This window comes from Schistocerca nitens, chromosome 7 (assembly GCF_023898315.1).
Source record: "Schistocerca nitens isolate TAMUIC-IGC-003100 chromosome 7, iqSchNite1.1, whole genome shotgun sequence".
NCBI lineage: Eukaryota > Metazoa > Arthropoda > Insecta > Orthoptera > Acrididae > Schistocerca > Schistocerca nitens.
The window spans coordinates 313,112,933-313,138,458 of record NC_064620.1 but is presented as its reverse complement, the minus strand read 5'-3'; the positions used below and the strand labels follow the sequence as shown (position 1 = coordinate 313,138,458).

General features: G+C 41.1%; 1 protein-coding gene across 1 annotated transcript in view; it reads right to left on the bottom strand.

Moving 5' to 3' along the window:
* The window catches only part of LOC126194885 (oxysterol-binding protein-related protein 6-like), a 277,022-nt gene that overhangs the window by 184,027 nt on the left and 67,469 nt on the right, over nucleotides 1-25,526 (bottom strand). The window contains exons 3-5 of the mRNA XM_049933235.1: nucleotides 16,982-17,127; nucleotides 11,422-11,589; nucleotides 8,583-8,727 (exon numbers count right to left, since the gene is read on the bottom strand). Of these exons, the coding sequence (XP_049789192.1) occupies nucleotides 8,583-8,727; nucleotides 11,422-11,589; nucleotides 16,982-17,127 (459 nt within the window). The remainder of the gene's footprint in view (nucleotides 1-8,582; nucleotides 8,728-11,421; nucleotides 11,590-16,981; nucleotides 17,128-25,526) is intronic.

The window sequence follows — 25,526 nt, the reverse complement described above, 5'->3', positions numbered from 1 at the left end:
GTCATCAGTTAAAGAACCATATGAATTTTAGAACCAAAATGAAGCATAGAGGCAAAAAAGTATCCATACAGAGATAAAATACAGATGATTCTAGAGAGGCATAGATTTCTCAGCAATTATTTTAACTTTTCACTGTAACAGTGAGTAACATTCTTTAGCCATGTGGTCACTTAATAGTTAACCTTTACAATCTTTCATCAGATAAACTCTTGCTCTGAGGGAAGGAGGGAAGGAAGGAACAGTGGTGAGGGCAATAGAGCACAAGTTCTGAACGGGGCAATAATCATAAGGAGATAACTTGAGTCCCTTTCTAACGAACAAACCTAGTATTCAGTTTAATCAAATTGTAAGAACTTAACACTGCATGACCCCGCTTGGCCAATGTGCTTTAGATGGTTATTAAAAGCAGTAATCAAAGAGTACTATGGGAAATTTTTTATATTTGTATTTCAGGCTTCATATTTCATACTGAATCCAGTGGGAGTTTTAAACGAAAAATGAGCAGCTTGTCCATACAATAAATTTAATAAGTGAAGAGAACATATGAACAATGCACTGAATTTAATACAATGGATTACGTAATAACACAATAATCACTTTCACTCACAAAGTTCAGAAATGCACAAAGTTAGGCCTATGACCTTTGAATAAAATTATTTAATTTTTTAGCTCTCAAGGGAAAGAATGCAACATGTTATGGTCTCTAGCTGAAGATGTTTATGACTTTATGAGTACAAATTACAACTGTGACTCAGTGTTTCTCTTACGCTTCCCCTGTTACCTGCACATGGCGTTACAGAAAGATCACTGGCAGGAATTTCAGCTGACTGTCTTTGTAGCTACATCTCTACAGCACTAAAATATGGCAAACAGCTTGAAAGATATGTTTTTAGTTAATTCCAAAATATGCAGTGATCCTAGCAAAAATTTTAAAAAATGTTACCAACTAGCAACAATTGCAGCAAAATGAAATATCTAAAACTTCACTAAAATACATGTGCAATACCTTATTACAAGCCTAGCAAAAATCTTCAAATGCAGTTAAGGTAGTTCATAATAAGCAAATTACAGTGTACATTAAAAAATGACAAAGATTAGGAAACAGCCACTCATTTGACAGACAGACATGTAAAGAAAATCCTACATATTAAAAATGACTTAACACAGTTCATAATGCGCCTCATTCTCATTGAAATATCAAACAACATCATCAAGAGACAATCTTCATAAAAAGGATGCCATTATAGTTATTATTGATATCGGATGTACAATCCCTAACTCATCAGTGTTTCTTACTTTTATCTTAACCACATTGTGGTTACATAACCTTGAAGTTGAGACACAGCTGTAATTTCCTGACATGTTGCCAGTGGTTAAATGTACACAATAGATGCAACATACAATGTGCCCAAATCTTTAGAGTCAAAATTAGACAGATACTAGAGGATACTAAACTGAATACCTTGAGTTATTGCTGCATGCTGTGGTCTTCAGTTCAACGATTGCTTTGAAGCAGCTCTTCACGTTATTCTATCCAGTGCAAGCTGCTTCATATCTGTGTAACTACTGCTACAACACCCACCTAAGCCTGCTTGCTACAATCAAGCACTGGTCTCCCCCTACAATTCCCCCTATCCCTCACACACTTCCTTCTGTTTGTAAAACTGATGAGTCCTTGATGATCCAGGATGTGCCACACCAACCAACCCCTTCTTTTGCTCAAGTTGTGCCACGATTTGTTTTCTCTCCATGTTGGTTCAGTACCTCCACATTAGTTATTCACTCTACCCATCAAATATTCAGTATTCCTCTGAAGCACCGCATTTCAAAAGCTCCTATTCTGTTTTTCCCTGAACTAATTGTTGTACATGTTTCACTTCCATAGAAGGTTACATCCAGACAAATATCTTCAGCAAAGACTTCCTAATACTTAAATTTATATTTAGTCTTAACAAATTTTCATTACTCAGAAGCCTTTTTCTTTTCACCACCAACTTGCATTTCCTGTCTTCCTTACTTTGGCCGTCATCAATTACTCTGCCTCACAAATAGTATAATTCGTGTACTACTTTTTCTGTCTCATTTCCTCACCTAATTTCATCTAACTGCAGTCCATTACCCTTGTTTTAGATTTGTTGATATTCGTCCTCTAACCACTTTCAAGACACTATCCATTCCATCTAACTGATCTTCCAAGCCCTTTGCCAAATTACTATGCCATCCACTAACCTCAAAGCTTTTTTCTTCTTCCTAAACTTAAATTCTATTTCCCAATTTTTCTTGGTTTCCTTTACAGCTTTTTCAAGGTATAGATTAAGTAATATTCCCTTCTCAGTTACTGTTTCCCTTTCATGTTCTTTGACTCAAAGCTGCAGTCTGGTTTTGTGTAAGTTATAGATAACCTTCTGTTTCCTGTATTTTACCACTGCTACCTTCAGAATTTCACAGATTGTATTCCAGTCAATGCTGTCAAAAGTTCTCTCTAATTTTCAGTTGTATCTTCTAAAATAGGTGTTACGGTCAGTATTGCCTCATGTCTTCCTTCATTTCTTCAGAGTCCTGACTGATTGTCCCCAAAATCAACTTTTGAGATGGAGAAGTAATAGTCACAAATGAATATTTAGGTGTTCACTGACATAAACAACTTACATCTTACAGCAACAGCTTAAACTCCTAGCAACTGTTCAAAGTGAAGAGACAGTCGCAATGCATGCATCACAATGGTGCATAATTTTCTGGCTGGACTCTCAAATATTCCAGTTGTCTGTTATACAATGAACCAGGTGGCTGTGGCCCTACCAGCCAGTTCCTCTTCAGTTTCTAATGGGGCCTAAACACCAATAACTTGATGTATCCCCAGAGGAAAAAAATCCAGAGGATTAAGACCTACTGGGACACGACCACCTCTAAAATAGGTGTTACGGTCAGTATTGCCTCATGTCTTCCTTCATTTCTTCAGAGTCCTGACTGATTGTCCCCAAAATCAACTTTTGAGATGGAGAAGTAATAGTCACAAATGAATATTTAGGTGTTCACTGACATAAACAACTTACATCTTACAGCAACAGCTTAAACTCCTAGCAACTGTTCAAAGTGAAGAGACAGTCGCAATGCATGCATCACAATGGTGCATAATTTTCTGGCTGGACTCTCAAATATTCCAGTTGTCTGTTATACAATGAACCAGGTGGCTGTGGCCCTACCAGCCAGTTCCTCTTCAGTTTCTAATGGGGCCTAAACACCAATAACTTGATGTATCCCCAGAGGAAAAAAATCCAGAGGATTAAGACCTACTGGGACACGACCACCTCTCCAATAAAACAATAATGATATCTCTTGTACAATAAGCTCAAGCGCGTGCGCGCTCACACACACACACACACACACACACACACACACACACAAAACAATTGTTGGCAAAAAATAATGTCCTATTAGTTTATCTATATCTACATCATACTCTGCAAGCCACCTAATGGTATGTGGTGGGGGGCACTTTTCATACCACTAATTGAGCCCACAACCCTGTTCCACTCACAAATAGAGCTTTGGTAGAATGACTGTTGGTAAGCCTCTGTATTGGCTCTAATTTCTCAAATTTTCTTCTCGTGGTCATTGCGCAAGTCGTATGTGGGTGGAAATAATATGTTGTCCAACTCTTCCTGGAAGGTACTGTCTCAAAATTGCAGTAGTAAATCTCACCATGATGCACAATGCCTCTCTTCTGACGTCTGCCAATGGAGTTTGCTGAGCGTCTCCATAGCGCTCTCGCACTGGCTAAACGATCCCGTGACAAAACGCGCTGCTCTTCGTTGGATCTTCTCTATCTCTTCTGTCAATCCTACCTGTTAGGGATCCCAGACACATGAACAATACTCAAGAATCAGTCAAACAAGTGCCTCATACGCCACTTCCTTGATCTTCTACACTTACAACCCATAAGTTGCTAGAGACTCATTGCTGGTAATTTAAGACAAGTTAGGTGTATTTATTTTCATCCCCACTGCCTATGTGACAGTTGAAAACACCATCACAATTGAAAGAGACATCACCCTTGAACAACACACAATGTAAAAAGCTTGCACAGCAGCGATGTGCTAGGTAATCTGTCTGAAATCTAGGAATAAAATCATTTGGCCCCATTGATGAACACTTTGATTATTGAAGAGGTATGGTCATTGTTGCCCAGTACTTCTCACATTGTACTCTGTGGAGTGTGCATTTTATGTGCATGTTGCCAGTTGCTTATTGATGAATCTTCTTCCACACAATCCAAAACAATACTTTTCTGTAAACTCAGACAGCTCTTTGTGGTCTGAACTTTCCTGGAATTAGGATGATGCCTACTGTGAAGCTTTGCAAGTTTCTATAATGAGCAGGCTCCATCTTCAGCAACCAGTCATGAATTACAAAGAGTGGTAAACTTCACCATGAATACACCATGGGTAACTAGGTGTGGTCTTCCAAGGTAGTACCACCAAAGTTGGTCCAGTTGTTTGTTATTAAATATATGACTTTACAAATGGGTGCCTATGCCTAACATGCATTAAACATTTGAGACCTCGTATAGCCTGGAAAACTGGTTCTGTTCTAAGGTTATGTTTCTGTGACTAACGTTTCATCTTCTAATCATCAAATCATTCTCAGAGACTAAACACATATAACCGTGCGACAGTTAACTTGTGACATCATCCAATCATTTTCACAGATTGTGGAGTCACACTGTCACGTGTTAAGGAGCTTGTACTGCAGAAGAGTTGGCAATCAACCCAACAAGAATGATGTGCTTGAACATTTAAATAATGCAAAGTACCTATGCTCAACACTTGCCACAGAAGTAGTAGATAAAATTCCTTGCAAATAAAGTTAAATGTGCAAAGGAATTACTAAAAGATGAAGCAACACCTGGTTTAAAGAACACAAAAGCAACTGTCATCTGGGCAGCACTGAGGAAGATGAATTAGCGGCAGCAGATCAGGTGATGGGCGGAGGAGGGGTTTGCACTACAGTTTTATCAAGATCCAATCACTACTATACTAAGGTGTGCAGAGGGCCACGGAAATTCAAAAATCACAATAGCAGCTTTAACATAAAATGAGGAGGATTGAAATTAGACAATTTGTGGCCACAATGCTAAATAAAGTAAACAGCACCATTTATTCTACAGTACAGCCTTCTAACACACACAGAGACAGCTCCACTATGTGCGCCACCTGCCAGATGATGTCACAAACTGACTGTTGGACAGTTATGTACAAACATTACAAGCTGCTGAGCTTGACTGAGTTAAAAAGTATTAAGCACAGAATCATGCAGTGAACCATGGCCTAAAATTAATACGTTTCAGATCCTCTGCCATCCATTTAATTTTGACCCTGTATGTTTGGAATGCCCTGTGTAGTGAACAACTAAATGTTAGCCTAAATTAGATTAAATGTGGCCAGTGTGTATTTTCCAACTAAATAAAGAATCAATTGTCAAAAAAGTTTAAAAAACAACAATTTGCAGGGTAAGTCCATTAAAATTGCAATAATAAAAAGCAAAAAGAGAAAATAAAAAATACAAGTGAAATAAAAACAAAAATAGAAAGAGAAATCAAGACACAAACAGCAGCAGGTCATGAGTACAAGAAAATAACCAGTCACATCTCATCAAAAGCAGCTTCACCCCCTCAGCTGGAAGTATATCTCCAGAACAACTGACACTAATGCAGGACACAAAAAACAGGAAAAAAACATTAAAAAAGAAAAAAAATTCAACAAATCTAATCCTATGAGTTACAGTGGAAGTAATTTTTGCAGGATGCAGTATGTATCTCTCAGGTACAAGACACCAGACACATTATGCAGACCTACTCTGATTCAGTTATGAATCTTTCTATAGACTGCAGCACATTTAACATTGGCCACTGTATTATTTCACTTTATTTTCTAGAGGAGTCACACTTCATACAAGTCAGCTGTCAAATTAGTGGACATGTCTGTCATACTTCACTCTTGTCCATAAGTTAAAGGATCTTAAAGATCAATGAAAAAACATTGCATCTAATCTATGTGTTGCCTCACCTGTTTGCACAAACAAGTGACATACATGGTGCGAAAGAACATGACCATTTATAGTCTGCATAACACCCTTTGTGGCAAAAAATATTGTACAAAGAGGTTCTGATTGCATGATGAGTGTACAAAGAGCACAGCATTTGAGTATTTTAAACTGTTTATTCAATCTCTCATGAATCTGTCATGTGTCACAATTGAAGATGACAGACATGAAGCAGACATTTTAGAATCCACATTTAAAACTGAATAATGCATCCGGCCCTAATGAAACTGCACTTCAAATTTATATCAAATACACTGCAGAATTACCTCCTTTTCTAACTCATGGCTAATGAGAATCACCTATGCAGTGATTAATACCTTGTGATTGGAAAAGAGAGGAAATCACTCTTGTTTACAAAAAGGGCAATAGATCAGATGCACAGAATGACAGACAAGTATTGCTGACATCCATCTCTTTCAGTATCCTGCAGCATATTCAAAGTTCTAACAGTACGATGTTCATGGAGGAAAAAAAAAGGTTCTTTCAAATACTCAGCACGATTCCACAAAAAACATTCATGTGGTACACAATCTGCTTTATTCATTCATGAAATCTTTCAAACAACAGAAGCAGTTTAGCTGATGATGATGCGTACAAGAAAATACCATCATTGGACAATTATGTGCAATTGCAGATGGATTTTGAAAAAATTTCCATTTGGTGTAATGAATGACAGGCTCTTTAAATGGGGATAAATGTAATGTAATGTAATAAGAAAGATAATGGAAGACAAATTTTTGGAAGGCTTTTGCAATGCATACAAGATATAAATAAATGGATGAAGAGAAGAAAACAAAATTGGAAGTATCATGTAAAAGTATGGATCCAACAAGAGTAGTTATAATTTGTAAACATGGACGACTGCAATGGAAATGACTGCTAGGATGACCACCTAAGAGATGGGACAACAGCATGTCCAGTACACCAACAGAATGAGGCTGACAAATGAGGGGAAAACAGTCAGCAGAAAAACAAGAGAAGAAGAAAACTGTGCTATTATTCTGCTCACACCGATGTATATCTCACACAGGAATCATGAGACTAAAATGAGAGATTAGGGTGCTTACAGACGGTCATTTTTCCCCTCATTACACAAATGTAATATTAAAGAAAAGCTATAACATCAGTATGAAGTACCCTCCACGATACATTGAACAGTACCTAGTGGAGGACGTACATAGATGTGAAGATTTATGGTAGTACAGTAAACACATATGACTGACATTATGAATTGCCAGATAACTAGTAGATTAGATGCCAGAACGGAATGTTCACCACACCATCTTTTCGCAGCACTTCATAAGATTCCATTGACAAAAATACTACAGCATACTGGGTATGGTTATAATCCAAAGCCAGCATTCTTACTTTACTTTAAGTGCCCAAGGATGTCCAATCAGTGTGGCCACTGCTCTGGCTCAAAATTAAATGACAGTCTCTGGGTCATAAATCTTCCATCATAACGTGTTAACTTCTTTTTAAGACAATGCTCTGTGCACTCATCTGCCAGGAGCAGGCCACTCGCAGAAATACAGCACACAGACCGCCAAATGTTAAGAACATGTACACCACTGTGTGCTTTTTAGGGGTAGTAGTAATAGCTGCAACATAAAGGTAGGAGGCCTACAGGTATGTGAACCATTTTCAAAGTCCATTAAGACCTGGATTCCACTTGGCAGATGATAATGTCTGACCGCAAAGTTTGGTGGATGAATATCTGCCACAAGATGATGTCACAAGTCTATAGAGTTTTAGCTTGCTCCCACACCTAAATCCAACAGAACATGCATGATCAGAAGACTGCAGAACTAGCACCATCATCACGAATCATTACTGATCTCCAGAACCAAGAAAGTAAAGAAGAAAAATAAGGGTTTAACATGATGTTGTTGACGAGATCATTAGAATTGAGCACAAGTTTGAACTGAAGGATGGGGAGTGAAATTGGTCATTTACTTTTCAAAGAAATCATCCAAGCATTTGTCTTAAGCAATTTAGGAAAACCACAGGGAACCTAAATTTTATACTATCTGATCCATAGTATCCATAGTATGGAGATACATTGCGCATCCTGACTTGCCTCGCAACGGTGTCTGACCATATATTGATGATCTGTACACACGTCAGAAAAACAACAAACGTGGAAAAAGTGCCACCTGTACATAGCTTTCTTGTACACCTTTTGTCTTCTCAATGCATTATGTATCACAATATTGCTGGACATTTTCCAGTGTCTTATGGTATTTCTGTGATCTCTTAACTTATGGACATCAGTTTACATTGATTAAATTCAATTAAATATTGTGATGACTGACCTAGTGTATGTGCGAAACTGCATGCATCACTGTAAATGCAGAAACCAGTAGCTATATGATATTTTCATTAAATTAGAATTTCTAATCAAGCCAAATGTATTTAAAGGAATAAAGTGAGTCTTCTCCAAACTTTTGCCAGTATTTTCCTGTCATGATTTCACTTACTTGTACAGTTTGCTGATGGACTGTTATCATCCTGAGCATTTATTACAGGTAGCTCTCTTGTTCCAAATGTCAGAATATGTTGCCTGTACAATCTGTGCTGCTTTAGCTGCTCAACCCATTTCACAAAGCTGTCTTGGGTTTTTGCCTAAAAGGCAGGAAGAGATTAAATAACATAAATCACAACAGGTATGGTTAATGTATCAAGAATAGACTGAAACACACAAACAAACAAACACACACACACACACACACACACACACACACACACACACACACACACACACAGAATCTCTTTATCCCTCCATCTCCCACCCATAGGCATGCCAACTCGCAGTCGGCAGGGCGGAGGGGGGGCCTCGGTCGATGGGACGGGTGAAGGGGGGGGGGGGCATCGGCAGGGAGAGGGGGCGGGCGATAAGCAGGGAGAGGGGGAGGCGATAAGCAGGGCGGAGGAGAGGGGGGGGGCGATAAGCAGCGAGGAGGGGGGCGATAAGCAGGGAGGAGGGGGGGCGGTAAGCAGGGAGGAGGGGGGCGATAAGCAGGGAGGAGGGGGGGCGATAAGCAGGGGGGGGCGGGCAGCATGTAATGGGGGTGGGCGGAAGGTGGGGCCAGGCGACAGGGAGGGGGGGGCCAGGCGACAGGGAGGGGGGGGGCCAGGCGATAGGGAGGGGGGGGCCCAGGCGACAGGGAGGGGGGGGGTCCAGGCGACAGGGAGGGGGGGGGCAGGCGACAGGGAGGGGGGGGCGAGGCGACAGGGAGGGGGGGCCAGGCGACAGGGAGGGGGGGGGGGGGCAGGCGACAGGGAGAGGGGCTATTGGGAGTGTGGAGGGCAACTGGAAGGGAGGAGCGGGCGAAAGGGAGGGGCGGACAGGTTGGAAGGGCGGACAGGTTGGAGGGGCAGACAGGTTGGAGGGGCAGACAGGTTGGAGGGGCAGACAGGTTGGAGGGGCAGACAGGTTGGAGGGGCAGACAGGTTGGAGGGGCAGACAGGTTGGAGGGGCAGACAGGTTGGAGGGGCAGACAGGTTGGAGGGGCAGACAGGTTGGAGGGGCAGACAGGTTGGAGGGGCAGACAGGTTGGAGGGGCAGACAGGTTGGAGGGGCAGACAGGTTGGAGGGGCAGACAGGTTGGAGGGGCAGACAGGTTGGAGGGGCAGACAGGTTGGAGGGGCAGACAGGTTGGAGGGGCAGACAGGTTGGAGGGGCAGACAGGTTGGAGGGGCAGACAGGTTGGAGGGGCGGACAGGTTGGAGGGGCGGACAGGTTGGAGGGGCGGACAGGTTGGAGGTTCGGACAGGATGGAGGGGCGGACAGGATGGAGGGGCACCTCAATTGAGGGGGGGGGGCGCCTCGGTTTGGGGGGCGGCACCTCGATTGCGGGGGGGTCGCCAGGGTTGGGGGGGCGCCTCGGTTGGGGGGGCGCATCGGTTGGGGTGGGGCGCATCGGTTGGAGGGGTGCCTCGGTTGGAGGGGCCTTAGGTTGGAAGGGCGCTTAGGAGGGAAGAGGTGAGAGAGGGTGGGAGGGTGCCAGTCATGTGGGAGGGTGCCTGTCACGTGAGAGGGGGTTGGGGGGGCGAACGACATTGGAGGGCGAATGTTGGGTGGGGGGCAGTCGGGTGGGAGGGGGCAGTCGGGTGGGTAGGAGGGTCAAGCTGGAGTGAGCCTGTTAGGAGGGAGAAGAACGGTCAGAAGGTAGAGGGAAATGGTCGGGTGGCAGCGGGGGGTGGCGGTCTCGAGGCAGCGAGGGGGAGGCGGTCGCGAGGCAGCGAGGGGGAGGCTGTCGCGAGGCAGCGAGGGAGAGGCTGTCGCGAGGCAGCGAGGGGGAGGCGGTCGCGAGGCAGCGAGGGGAGGCGGTCGCGAGGCAGCGAGGGGAGGCGGTCGCGAGGCAGCGAGGGGAGGCGGTCGCGAGGCAGCGAGGGGAGGCGGTCGCGAGGCAGCGAGGGGAGGCGGTCGCGAGGCAGCGAGGGGAGGCGGTCGCGAGGCAGCGAGGGGAGGCGGTCGCGAGGCAGCGAGGGGAGGCGGTCGCGAGGCAGCGAGGGGAGGCGGTCGCGAGGCAGCGAGGGGAGGCGGTCGCGAGGCAGCGAGGGGAGGCGGTCGCGAGGCAGCGAGGGGAGGCGGTCGCGAGGCAGCGAGGGGAGGCGGTCGCGAGGCAGCGAGGGGAGGCGGTCGCGAGGCAGCGAGGGGAGGCGGTCGCGAGGCAGCGAGGGGAGGCGGTCGCGAGGCAGCGAGGGGAGGCGGTCGCAAGATAGCGAGGGGAGGCGGTCGCAAGATAGCGAGGGGAGGCGGTCATGAGGTTTGGGAGGCAGTCATGAGTGGGAGGGAAGGAGGGAGGGGAGGGTACAAATGGGGAGTCGGGAGGGACAAGGTGGCAGGGATTCAGGAGGGGGCGGATGTGGATAGGAGAGTACAGTGGGAGGGGGAAGGGAGAGCAAGGAGAAAGAGCAGAGGGGGAGTCAGGAGGGAGGGTGGAGAGGTAGTAGGAGGGAGAGAAGGGAAACCAGAGGTAGGGGGAAGGAGGGGCATGTGTGAGGGAGAAGATGGAAGAGGGAGGAAGAATGCGAAATGAGGAAAAATCAGATGGTTTAGGTGGGTGCTTTAGAAAGTGAAAAGGAAGTGAAAGCAAACACTCAAGACTGTGAAATAGTAAAGCTCTGTTTTCATATATTGTGTTCCATAAGATCCGTCACTAAGAAGTGCATCCTGGGATGTGGAAGGAAACGAGCCACACATCAATTGGAAGAAGCAGTCTAGCAGTTTAAGATTGTGAATTGTGGGAAAAACAATTTACAACTCTTGTTAATTGTGGAACTTAGTGCAGCATCACTTTATTGAAAACTCACCTTCAAGTGGTAAATGAATTCCTCAGCATCAATATCAAGGCGTCGCCTCTTTTCTTTTGTTGATATAACAGACAACCCAATATCAACAGATCCGTGAATCTTTCCTCTTGCAATATCGCCAGGACTTTTTGCATATATTAGGATACCTTTGTCCACTACAAAGTACCTCTGTAAAATCCAAAAAATATGTTTATTTTACACTTCACTGTCCATAGCAGTAGCCACCATCAAGAGAAACTGGAACTAAAACATTAACTTGGTGGAACATAAAACGCAGAACATAAAAATATCCATATCAGCATCAGTGGGCAATAATAATTCGTTTCATTTCACTGTTGTATAAACAACCTGCTAATAGCTAGACACACAATATATTAAATAATTTATAGAGATAATTAATGACAACTCAAACATGAGAACATATTGATACTAACAATATGCATCTAGTTAAGGTTTAAGATATTCCTGAGAAAATGCTGTACACATGTTTTGTAATAACTCAGCGAATAATATAAAGATGCAGAGCAAAGTACTAAAACTTACCCTCACCATGTAGGAAACGTGTTACGTACAATTTATCACCACCACAAAAGAAAACTATGTTGTTCATATTGTCAAGGTGTTATTAGACATAGCTTTTTTAGTGTTATACTGTTTCTTGACCTTGAACAGTGTCCTTACAACTTTCAGCAAATTATCCACCCAGTGGCAGTAAGCAAACAGCTTGCTATAAATGTATTCTTGTGCTTCTCTGGAAACGTGTTTAAGGTCCAACATAAAAGAAATCCAAATACTGGTACAAATTTTGTGTACTTGTCAAATACATGCATTTTCAGCTTTTCACAGTGTGATAAATTAATCCGTTAAATTTTGGACATACAGGTACACTAATCCCAGCTCTTCAAGTGATATTTTGGCCACCTATCTTCTGGCCAGCCACAAATCTTATGGCCATCCTCTGAGTGAATCAATATAGTTTCGGCTACACCAAAGATGAACACAATTTATGCAGGTAAAATATCAGTGGAAGAGTTGGAATTCACATGACTGCATGCCAGAAATTTAATAAATTTCCAAATATGTTCTGATACATGTGATTCTTTCAAAACAGGGAACATCCGATTTAATATATGTCTGCTTTCAATCTTTTTATAGCTCGAAGCATTGTTTTGCTTGTCATTTTTCATGTGGCTGCACAGAAGCATCACTGTCCTAGCGTTCTGGTGGAGTGCAGAAATATGTGAACTGTTCATGCCCTTCCATTTCATAACAACTTGAATGAAATCTGTCACAGTGTAAGCACACACACATTTCAGGGATAAGAAAGAATCATGCACCAATACACCATGATAAATAATTACTTGTCTCTGTATCAGGACGACGACATAATTGACTGCTAGTTGTTTACAATAGAGCTACCACAATAACAACAAAATGGACTATGAGTTTCATCATTCCTTAAATTCTTTTCACCACTGTCTTATCACTCAGCTGCTACAGTTGCCATTTACTACTGTCAGCTATGGACAATGCTCTCAACCAGTAGCCTAACTGTTGTGATTCAGAACTGTTGTGTTCTATGTTTCTCTGTATGGCAGGTTTATTTTATTCAGCTGAAAGTATGAAGGTAGCAGTGAATATTAACACAAAGTAATAAGGGTTGGGATCCTGCTTAAAAGATTCAATACTATACATTAGTTGGGAAGTCATCATGTGTCCAGCATGAAACCATACAGCCATGTCACCACAAGCTGCCAAAGTGGTGTTACACTGGAATGACAGTGCTAGATTAGGAGACACAGGACATTTATGTATTTACTGCACATCTTAGAAATTGAGTTGGACAGCACCCTCTTTCAGTTTTATTGGATGCTCGAACATTCTAATGACCTTCATATAATGCTGTCAGAGATGTAGCTAGACCATTTGGATAGATGGTACGGAATCTGAGACACATCCTGCTTGGTCCAATGTCCTCCCCCTTGTGCATCTTCTCAACTACATAATCCATTATCCCTATAGTGGGCAGATTTGCACCATCTGGCAGTCAAAAAGGGTGCTTTAGTATGTTTTTCATTAAAACAATTCCAAACAAATTTAAATTTACAACTGCCATCTGCTTAGGTGGCCTAATGTTTGGTAAGTTATCAGATAATTCAATTCACTAACTGGCATGGGATTTTATGAGAGTTGGGTACGCCAAAATTTTCTTTTGAATTCATAAAATGCTCTCAAGTTTCACTGCCAGTTGGCTATTGTAGGTCAACAGTGCTAACGCTTCTTTTATGTCTGCAACATAGCCTTGTCAGGTTTCTTACTAATATTGCTCTAAAAGAATATAAGATCTTCAAAGCTTTTAGCCATTATGGATGAGGAACACTGTGAATGATGAATAAAAGTTTCTTGAAATTACAGCAACCAGTCGCCTTTTGCTTTGTTCGTCAATTTTTTTTAATTAACCCATTACTGGTTTCAAACCACCATGTGATTCATCATCAGATGATAGATAATCTGACAATGAATCACTAGGTAGTTCAAAACAGGTAAAAAACTTTTAAGAACAAAACAATAGGTGACAGGTTGCAGTAATTTCAAGAAATCTTTCAAAGATCTTTTATTTATTTATTTATTTATTTTTTACATCCATTCAATTTTTATGAAATTTTTTCCAATGCATGTCTTTCAACAGATTTGAGAAGTATATCACCCACAAAGTCAGCCTTACAGTTTACTGAGTGCTCTTTGCTGTCCAAAGTACAAAGTACATAATTATCAGGCAAATTCTTTATTAACCTGCTAAACAAAAATGTTTTCATGTCTTTTTACAATCCCTTTCAGTGACAATCATTGATGCTACAAAAGCCTTATGTTCACTTAGCCTTGTGTCAAGAAGTTTGAAATGTTTATTTTGTATCTTGAGATGAGATTTATTTTTCTAGACTTCGCATTGTTTCACATACCAATAAGCATATTGGCTCTACTGGTGTATCATCTTTCTTTACACCAAATATTTCACATAAAAATGAAAAATGTGCTACACCTCATGCATCAGTCTTAAGTATGAATTTATGAAGTCAATTAGAAGAAAATTTGTCCTCAGAGTACAGTATCACGTTACAAATATTCTCTGATATTGTAACATCACCTAAATTTCTACAGAAATCCAAGCACCAACAGTAAGTGTTAAGAATCAACATATTAAGCACTTCATTATGTCCCACAGGGACAATTGCAGTGTGCACAGAGGTATTTAAGCAGTCCTCATTTCCATGGATGAATAAACTGTAACCAGTGGCACAATGCCAAATATCCTCTGCCATGGAATCTGCAAACTAGTGCAGAGTATGTACACAGACATAGATTACCCCCACTAAATATAAAAAATGGCTGCCTTTAACTAATATAAGGCGCTTAATGGAATAGAAATTACACATGTGGCATCCTATGTTGATGTTCAAGTGTGCAAAAAGATTAAGTTAAATATTCCTGATACAAAGATGTGAAGAAAACAATAAATTTTAAATGCAGTGTCTGAAATTCCCTTACGATCATTATTGCACTATTTAGTGCACGTGGGTGAGGGATTATTCAAAGTCCATTTAAACATCATCAAGAGGTTTTGTCAAATTTCTTAGATAGTGAAGCAGAACTTTTTGTTCATAAACAGACAAAGAATAACAAAGAAGGGAAACACATATGCCATGTATTACTATGATATGACAAGAACTGTCATAACACTGTCCTTTCATAATTACTTCTTGTCTGAACACTTTCCATGAGGTCATTCAGAAATTCTGTTTAACACTCAGGCAAGTTACTAGGAAGTTCCCTCTCCCACTAATCTACAGTGAGCCATTAAAGTACCCTCTAATCTCACTGACTTACACCTGTTTTAGAATTCTAGAAAGCATTTTGAGCTCAAATATAAAAAGAGTATCTTCAACAAAATTACATCCCCCATGCCAAGTAGCACGGATTCCAAAAACATTGATTATGCAAAACTCAATTCGTGCTTTTCTCACATGACATCAGGGAAGCCACGGATCACAGAAATCACATGGTTGCAGTATTTCTTACCTTCTGAAAAGAATTTGACTCAATACCAACAACATTTATTAACGAAAGTATTGTTCCCAGAATGAGATTTTCACTCTGCAGCGGAGTGTGCGCTGATATGAAACTTCCTGGTCGATTAAAACTGTGTGCCCGACCGAGACTCGAACTCGGGACCTTTGCCTTTCGCGGGCAAGTGCTCTACCACCGAGCTACCGAAGCACGACTCATGGCCGGTACTCACAGCTTCACTTTTGCCAGTACCTGGTAGAGCACTTGCCCGCGAAAGGCAAAGGTCCCGAGTTCGAGTCTCGGTCGGGCACACCGTTTTAATCTGCCAGGAAGTTTCGAAAGTATTGTTGTCTGAGGAATCAAACAAAATTTGTAACTGGGTTGAGGACTTCTTGGTTGGCAGGATGCAGTGTGTTATCCTATATGGAGAGTCACCAACAGAACTAGAAACAATTTCAGGTGTGCCCAGGAATTGTGTTGGCTGCCTTGGTGTTCACATTCTTTATTAACAACCTGATTGACAATGTTAACAGCAACCTCAGACTTTTTGCAAATGATGCTGTTACGGATAATGAATGAGCCTGAAAAAAATCTGCAGAAATATTATGTCAAATTCTGATACAATTTCAAAGTCGCAAAATGACTGGCAAACTGCTTTCAATTTACAAAAATGTAACATGCACTTCAAAAAATGAAAACATCTTACGACTAAAATATGATGCACAATTAGAATCATTCACCTTCTACAACTATATGGGCATAATAATTTGTAAACATATAAATTGGATAGTCACTTAAGTTCAGTCATATCTACGGCAGGGGGCTGCCATCAATTAATTGGCAGGATACTGGAAAAACGCATTAGTCTACAAAAAGAGACTCCTCACAAATCACTTGCATTTCCTGTCTTAGCGTATTGCGCAAGTGTGTGTAACTCACCACACAGGGCTATCAGTGGGGGTCGAATATATGCACCGAAATGCAGCATGAATGGTCACGGGCTTGTCTGAGTCATGGAAATATTGAAAAACCCAAATTGGCAGACCCTTGAAGACAGGTACAAACTATTCCACAAAATCTGCTTCCATAGAGGTACACAATACAAAAATAGACTAATTACAGCATGCACAGTGTCACTGAAGCAGTTATTCTTCCTGCACTACATATTGGCAATTGGTACAGGAGGAAACCCTAACATGTGATGCCTTGCTAATTACCCTCTGCCATCCACTTCACAGTAGTTAGCAGGGTACATAAGCAGATGTACATGGAGTAGCAGGGAAGATAGATGTTTATTGTGTAACTAGGTTGGTGGTGGTCTGATACCTGACAAGAAGACCCCAGTTTTTTTGGTTCTTCAGTGAACATAGATTTAAAATTAAAGGAACAAGAACACAGAACATATAGAAGATATTATTATGTACCCTCACATGTCTTCATTTAATTACAGCAACAACCATGAAGAATGGTAAGTGAATTCAAAACAAATAATTACCTTGTGCCAGCCCTTCAGGGGCCATTTTCTTTTCTTGTGTAGGTACCCAGTGGCCACATCTGGCTTCTTATCAAATCTCTGTCCTTCTTTTAAACCTTCTAGAATTTCCCACTCAGATCCACGTCGTGTGGTTCTTTTATTTGGAACTGGAATAAATAAGACCACAACATAAAAACATCATCTCATGTAGAATTGTAATTGTAATGACTGAAATAAAATTTTAATTTCAAAATCACTTGTCACAAGTAGATTATATTTTTCTTGTTGTTGTTGTTGTGGTTTTCAGTCCAGAGACTGGTTTGATGCAGCTCTCACTGCTACTCTAGCCTACGCAACCTTCTTCATCTCCGAGTAACTACTGCAACCTACATCCTTCTGAATTTCCTTAGTGTATTCATCTCTTGGTCTCCCTCTACGATTTTTACCCTCCGCACTTCCCTCCAGTACTAAATTGATGATATCTTGATGGCTCACAATGTGTTCCTACCGACCAATCCCTTCTTCTACTCAGGTTGTACCACAGATTTCTCCTCTCCCCAATTCTATTCAGTACCTCCTGATTAGTTATGTGATCTACCCATCCAATCTTCAGCATTCTTCTGTAGCACCACATCTCATAAGTTTCTATGCTCTTCTTATCTAAACTGCTTATTGTCCATATTTCACTTCCATACATGGCTACACACCATACAAATACTTTCATAAAGTACTTGTTGACAATTAAATCTATACTTGATGTTAACAATTTTCTCTTCTTCAGAAACACTTTTCTTGCCATATCCTCCCTCCTTTGACCTCATCAGTTATTTTGCTTCCCAAATAGCAAAACTCATCTAGTAGTTTAAGTGTCTCATTTCTTAATCTTAAGCCTAGTTTACATGACGACACTAGGTTACAGGCAACTGCGTTACCGGCCACTGCGCATGTGCACCACGCGTTTGCGCAACTCAGTGGTGAAACTAAACACTTTTGGCATGTTTCAACTTTGGCAACACTAGTTGCACAAGTTTTGAGGTTGTGTGTGTTTGCAGAGTGTAGATAAACTTAAATATGACGTGGGGAATGGAGAATAATGTTTGTTTTTTGGATATCATGCTTTGCATGGATTTCAGTGATGCTGATTACAAAAATAAGCAACATATTGCTGCTGCTGAGACTGTCATGTGTGATCATAACATAGATGGTTTGACAATATCTGAGCTGCAGGGCAAAATTTATTGAGTTAGGAACACATATACAACTGAATTAAGAGAAATACAAGCAAGTGTGATTCTAGCTGTGGCAATGCACTTGTCTACAAGACTAAAATCCCATTGTTCGAGTTGTTGTTAAGGAATATTGTTGACAGGAGGGAAGGCTATACAAACTCAAGAAGCTGCATTCTTTATTGACTATTCATCTATTTAAAACATCACTGCAGTGCTCCCCATTCACATACGTTAGAATTTTGAAATATTGCCACTGTACAGATCTATCTTCAAGAGATTAGTTTGCAAACTATTCTCTTGTTAATGTGTCCTGCTTTGAATAATTATTGTTGCTAATATTAATAATATTACTGCTAAAGTTAATAATTATTGGTGTTAATGAAATAGCGTCATCACCAACTAAAACTGTATCTTACAGCATACTGAGTGTTCCCAGTTGTGGTGCACACAATATGATATGTAATTTCAGTTCTGGCGACAATGCTTCATGCATTACAATACATTTATTCCTTATTGCATAGTTAACTCTATTTAGAAGAAACGTGAACAGTTCTGGTGACATTCAAAGGTAATTAAAGGAACTTCTTGGATCTTCCGTTATAAATTATTTCAGCAAGGATGCTGAGCAACCGAGCTGACACCTTTTCTTCATCCAGTCACGAATCGAAACACATTTCTTATTTTTTTCTTATGCTGTGATTCCACGAAACAAGCTTTAACTCCGTCACAACTCGTGTGATGTGCAGCTGCCAAAACTTTCATTTCAGACGTGACTCAGGGACCCACAAAGCGACGAAACTGAAGTGTATACTGGTGTCGCCGTTTCTACAGTCATATGTGACAGTTTAGATTATGCCACAAATTCCTCTTCCCTCCAATTCTGTTCAAACCTCCTCATTAGTTACGTGATCTACCCAGCTAATCTTCAGCAGTCTTCTGTAGCACCACATTTCAAAAGCTTCTGTTCTCTTTTTTTCTAAACTATTTACTGCCCATGTTTCACTTCCATACATGGTTACACTCCATACAAATACTTTCAGAAAAGACTTCCTGACATTTAAATCTGTACTCGATGTCAAAAAATTTCTCTTCTTCACAAATGCTTTCCTTGTCATAGGCAGTCTACATTTAATATCCTCCCTATTTCGACCATAATCAGTTATTTTGCTCCCCAAATAGCAAAACTCATTTACTACTTTAAGTGTCTCATTTCCTAATCTAATCCCCTCAGCATCAGTAGATTTAATTCAACTACATTCCATTATCCTTGTTTTGCTTTTATTGATGTTCATCTTATATCCTCCTTTCAAAATACTGTCCATTCTGTTCACCTGCTCATCCAGCTCCTTTGCTATCTATGACACAGTTACTATGTCATTGGCAAACCTCAAAGGTTTTATTTCTTCTTCATGGATTTTAATTCCTACTCCAAATTTTTCTTTTGTTTCCTTTACTGCTTGATCAGTATACAGATTGAATAACATCAGGGATAGGCTACAATCCTGTCTCACTGTCCTCTACACCACTGCTTCCCTTCAGCGTCCCTTGAATCTAATAACTGCCCTCTGGTTTCTGTACAAACCGTAAATATTGTTCCAGTCAACAATGTCAAAATCTTTCTCTAAGTCTACAAATGCTAGAAACGTAGGTTTGCCTTTCCTTGATCTATCTTCTAAGACAAGTTGTAGAGTCAGTATTGCCTCGTGTGTTCCTAAATTTCTACGGAATCCAAACTGATCTTCCCCAAGGTCAGCTTCTACCAGTTTTTCCATTCATCTGTAAAGAATTCATGTTAGTATTTCGCTACCATGACTTATTAAACTGATAGTTCAGTAATTTTCACATCTGTCAAATCTTTCTTTTTGTGCAAATGGAATTATTATATTCTTCTTGAAGTCTGAGGGTATTTCACCTGTCTGATACATCTTGCTCACTAGATGACAGAGCTTTGTCATGGTTGGCCCACACAAGGCTATCAGTAGTTCTAATGGAATGTTGTCTAGTCCTGGGGCCTTGTTTTGACTAAGGTCTTTCAGTGCTCTGACAAATTCTTTGTGCAGTATCATACCTCCCATTTCACCTTCATTTATGTCCTCTTCCATTTCCATAATATTGCCCTCCTGTACATCACCCTTGTATAGACGCTCTAGATACTACTTCCACCTTTCTGCTTCCCTTCCTTGCTTACAAGTGGTTTTCCATCTGAGCTCTTGATATTCATACAGGTGGTTCTCTTTTCTCCAAAGGTCTCTTTAATTTTCCTGTAAGCAGTATGTATCTTGCCCCTAGTGGTATATGCCACTACATCCTTAAATTTGTCTACCAGCCATCCCTGCTTAGCCATTTTGCGCTTCCTGTCGATTTCATTGTTGGGACGTTTGTACTCCTTTTCACCTGCTTCATTTACTGCATTTATATTTATCTCCTTTCATCAATTAATTTCAATATCTCTTTTTCTGATTTCTACTACCCCTCGTTTTTTTACCTACTTGATCCTCTGCTGCCTTCACTATTTCATCTCTCAAAGCTACCCATTCATCTTCTAATGTATTTCTTTCACCTGTTCTTGTTAATCATTCCCTAAAGCTCTCTCTGAAACTCTCTACAACCTCTGATTATTTCAGTTTATCCAGGTACCATCTCCTTAAATTCATACCTTTTTGCAGTTTCTTCATTTTTAGTCTTCAGTTCATAACCAATAAATTGTGGTCAGTTTTGACATCTGCCCCTGGAAATGACTTACAATTCAAAACCTGGTTCCTAAATCTCTGTCTTACCGTTATATAATCTGCATGAAACCTTCCAGAGTCTACAGGCCTCTTCCACGTGTACAGCCTTCTTTCATGATTCTTAAACCAAGTGTTAGCTATGATTAAGTTATGCTCTGTGCAAAATTCATCTAGCAGCTTCCTGTTTCATTGCTTACCCCCAGTTCACATTCACCTACTACTCTTCCTTCTCTTCCTTTTCCTACTTTCAAATTCGAGTCCCCATTACTATTAAATTTTTGTCTCCCTTCATTTCTTCAATCTCTTCATCATCTGCGGAGCTAGTTGGCATATAAACTTGTACTACTGTGGTAAGCGTGAGCTTCGTGTCTATCTTGGTTACAATAATGCGTTCACTATGCTGTTCATAGTAGCTTACCCACATTCCTATTTGTTATTCATTATTAAACCTGCTCCTGCATGATGCCTACTTGATTTTGTGTTTATAAACCTGTATTCACCTGACCAGAGGTCTTTTTCCTCCTGCCACCAAGCTTCAATAATTTCCACTATATTTAACCTTAACCTACCCATTTCCCTTCTTTAATTTTCTAACTTATCTGCCTGATTAAGCGATCTGACATTCCTCGGTCTGATCTGTAGAACATAAGTTTTCTTTCTTCTCATAATGACGTCCACCTGAGCAGTCCCCACCCGGAGATCCGAATGGGGGCCTACTTTACCTCTGGGATATTTTACACAAGAGGATGCCATCATCGTTTAACCATACAGTAAAGCTGCATGCCCTCGGGAAAAATTACGGCTGTCTTTCCCCTTGCTTTCAGCCTTTCGCAGTACCAGCACAGCAAGGCCATTTTGGTTAATGTTACAAGGCCATATCAGTCAATCATCCATACTGTTGCCCTTGCAAGTACTGTAAAGGCTGCTGCCCCTGTTCAGGAATCACACATTTGTCTGGCCTCTCAATAGATACCCCTCCGTTGTGGTTGCACCTACAGGATGCACTGAGGTACGCAAGCCTCCCCACCAATGGCAAGAACCCATGGCTCATGGGGAATGGGGGTCAGGGGGGTAGATTATAAAGCTGATTTAATTTCTAAACAGCAAAGAGTAGCTAGCTGGTATACAACTTTCAGCTCTGATGTCAAATATGGAATTCAATAAAATCTCTGTAAATAAGTTAAGCTAAATTAAACTAAACTCCATCCAAACAGGCCTCGGAAGGCATAATGGTACCTCAGCCCACAGGTGTTACTGGATGCAGATATGGAGGGGCATGTGGTCACCACACCGCTCTCACTTCATTGTGTCAGTTTACGAGACTGGAGCTGCTACTTCTCAATCAAGTAACTCCTCAGTTTGCCTCACCAGGGCCGAGTGCACCCCTGTCGCCAACAGTGCTCGGCAGACCAGACGGTCACCCATCAGAGTGCTAGCACAGCCCGACAGCGCTTAACTTCGGTGCTCTGACAGGAACTGGTGTTACCACTGCGGCAAGGCCAAGGTTTGTTTTATCTGGCAGCTTAATTAATATACTTTGAAAACTGTACATTTCTTATAAGTCTAAAAACATCTATTAGCTGTTATACTGCCTTCACTCAAGTTTTCACTGTTTCGGTATTTATTTGCAGATAATTTACACCCGAACCATGGACCTTGCCGTTGGTGGGGAGGCTTGCGTGCCTCAGCGATACAGATAGCCGTGCCGTAGGTGCAACCACAACGGAGGGGTATCTGTTGAGAGGCCAGACAAACGTGTGGTTCCTGAAGAGGGGCAGCAGCCTTTTCAGTAGTTGCAAGGGCAACAGTCTGGATGATTGACTGATCTGGCCTTGTAACAATATAGGTAAAATATTCCGGAGGTAAAATAGTCCCCCATTTGGATTCCGGGCAGGGACTACTCAAGAGGATGTCGTTATCAGGAGAAAGAAAACTGGCGTTCTACGGATCGGAGCGTGGAATGTCAGATCCCTTAAACGGGCAGGTAGGTTAGAAAATTTAAAAAGGGAAATGGATAGGTTGAAGTTAGATATAGTGGGAATTAGTGAAACTCGGTGGCAGGAGGAACAAGACTTCTGGTCAGGTGACTACAGGGATATAAACACAAAATCAAATAGGGGTAATGCAGGAGTAGGTTTAATAATGAATAGGAAAATAGGAATGCGGGTAAGCTACTACAAACAGCTTAGTGAACGCATTATTGTGGCCAAGATAGATACGTAGCCCACACCTACTACAGTAGTACAAGTTTATATGCCAACTAGCTCTGCAGATGACGAAGAAATTGAAGAAATGTATGATGAAATAAAAGAAATTATTCAGATAGTGAAGGGAGACGAAAATTTAATAGTCATGGGTGACTGGAATTCGAGTGTAGGAAAAGGGAGAGAAGGAAACATAGTAGGTGAATATGGATTGGGGTTAAGAAATGAAAGAGGAAGCCGCCTGGTAGAATTTTGCACAGAGCACAACATCATCATAGCTAACACTTGGTTTAAGAATCATGAAAGAAGGTTGTATACATGGAAGAACCCTGGAGATACTAAAAGGTATCAGATAGATTATATAATGGTAAGACAGAGATTTAGGAACCAGGTTTCAAATTGTAAGACATTTCCAGGGGCAGATGTGGACTCTGACCACAATCTATTGGTTATGACCTGTAGATTAAAACTGAAGAAACTGCAAAAAGGTGGGAATTTAAGGAGATGGGACCTGGATAAACTGAAAGAACCAGAGGTTGTACAGAGTTTCAGGGAGAGCATAAGGGAACAATTGACAGGAATGGGGGAAAGAAATACAGTAGAAGAAGAATGGGTAGCTTTGAGGGATGAAGTAGTGAAGGCAGCAGAGGATCAAGTAGGTAAAAAGACGAGGGCTAGTAGAAATCCTTGGGTAACAGAAGAAATATTGAATTTAATTGATGAAAGGAGAAAATATAAAAATGCAGCAAATGAAGCGGGCAAAAAGGAATACAAACGTCTCAAAAATGAGATCGACAGGAAGTGCAAAATGGCTAAGCAGGGATGGCTAGAGAACAAATGTAAGGATGTAGAGGCTTATCTCACTAGGGGTAAGATAGATACCGCCTACAGGAAAATTAAAGAGACCTTTGGAGATAAGAGAACGACTTGTATGAATATCGACAGCTCACATGGAAACCCAGTTCTAAGCAAAGAAGGGAAAGCAGTAAGGTGGAAGGAGTATATAGAGGGTCTATACAAGGGCGATGTACTTGAGGACAATATTATGGAAATGGAAGAGGATGTAGATGAAGATGAAATGGGAGATACGATACTGCGTGAAGAGTTTGACAGAGCACTGAAAGACCTGAGTCGAAACAAGGCCCCTGGAGTAGACAACATTCCATTGGAACTACTGACGGCCTTGGGAGAGCCAGTCCTGACAAAACTCTACCATCTGGTGAGCAAGATGTATGAAACAGGTGAAATACCCTCAGACTTCAAGAAGAATATAATAATTCCAATCCCAAAGAAAGCAGGTGTTGACAGATGTGAAAATTACCGAACTATCAGTTTAATAAGTCACAGCTGCAAAATACTAACACGAATTCTTTACAGACGAATGGAAAAACTAGTAGAAGCCAACCTTGGGGAAGATCAGTTTAGATTCTGTAGAAACACTGGAACACGTGAGGCAATACTGACCTTACGACTTATCTTAGAAGAAAGATTAAGGAAAGGCAAACCTACGTTTCTAGCATTTGTAGACTTAGAGAAAGTTTTTGACAATGTTGACTGGAATACTCTCTTTCAAATTCTAAAGGTGGCATGGGTACAATACAGGGAGCGAAAGGCTATTTACAATTTTTACAGAAACCAGATGGCAGTTATAAGAGTCGAGGGACATGAAAGGGAAGCAGTGGTTGGGAAGGGAGTAAGACAGGGTTGTAGCCTCTCCCCGATGTTCTTCAATCTGTATATTGAGCAAGCAGTAAAGGAAACAAACGAAAAATTTGGGGTAGGTATTAAAATCCATGGAGAAGAAATAAAAACTTTGAGGTTCGCCGATGACATTGTAATTCTGTCAGAGACAGCAAAGGACTTGGAAGAGAGTTGAATGGAATGGACAGTGTCTTGAAAGGAGGATATAAGATGAACATCAACAACAGCAAAACGAGGATAATGGAATGTAGTCGAATTAAGTCGGGTGATGCTGAGGGAATTAGATTAGGAAATGAGACACTTAAAGTAGTAAAGGAGTTTTGCTATTTGGGGAGCAAAATAACTGATGATGGTCGAAGTACAGAGGATATAAAATGTAGACTAGCAATGGCAAGGAAAGTGTTTCTGAAGAAGAGAACTTTGTTAACATCGAGTATAGATTTAAGTGTCAGGAAGTCATTTCTGAAAGTATTTGTATGGAGTGTAGCCATGTATGGAAGTGAAACATGGACGATAAATAGTTTGGACAAGAAGAGAATAGAAGCTTTCGAAATATGGTGCTACAGAAGAATGCTGAATATTAGATGGGTAGATCATATAACTAATGAGGAAGTATTGAATAGGATTGGGGAGAAGAGAAGTTTGTGGCACAACTTGACCAGAAGACGGGATCGGTTGGTAGGTCATGTTCTGAGGCATCAAG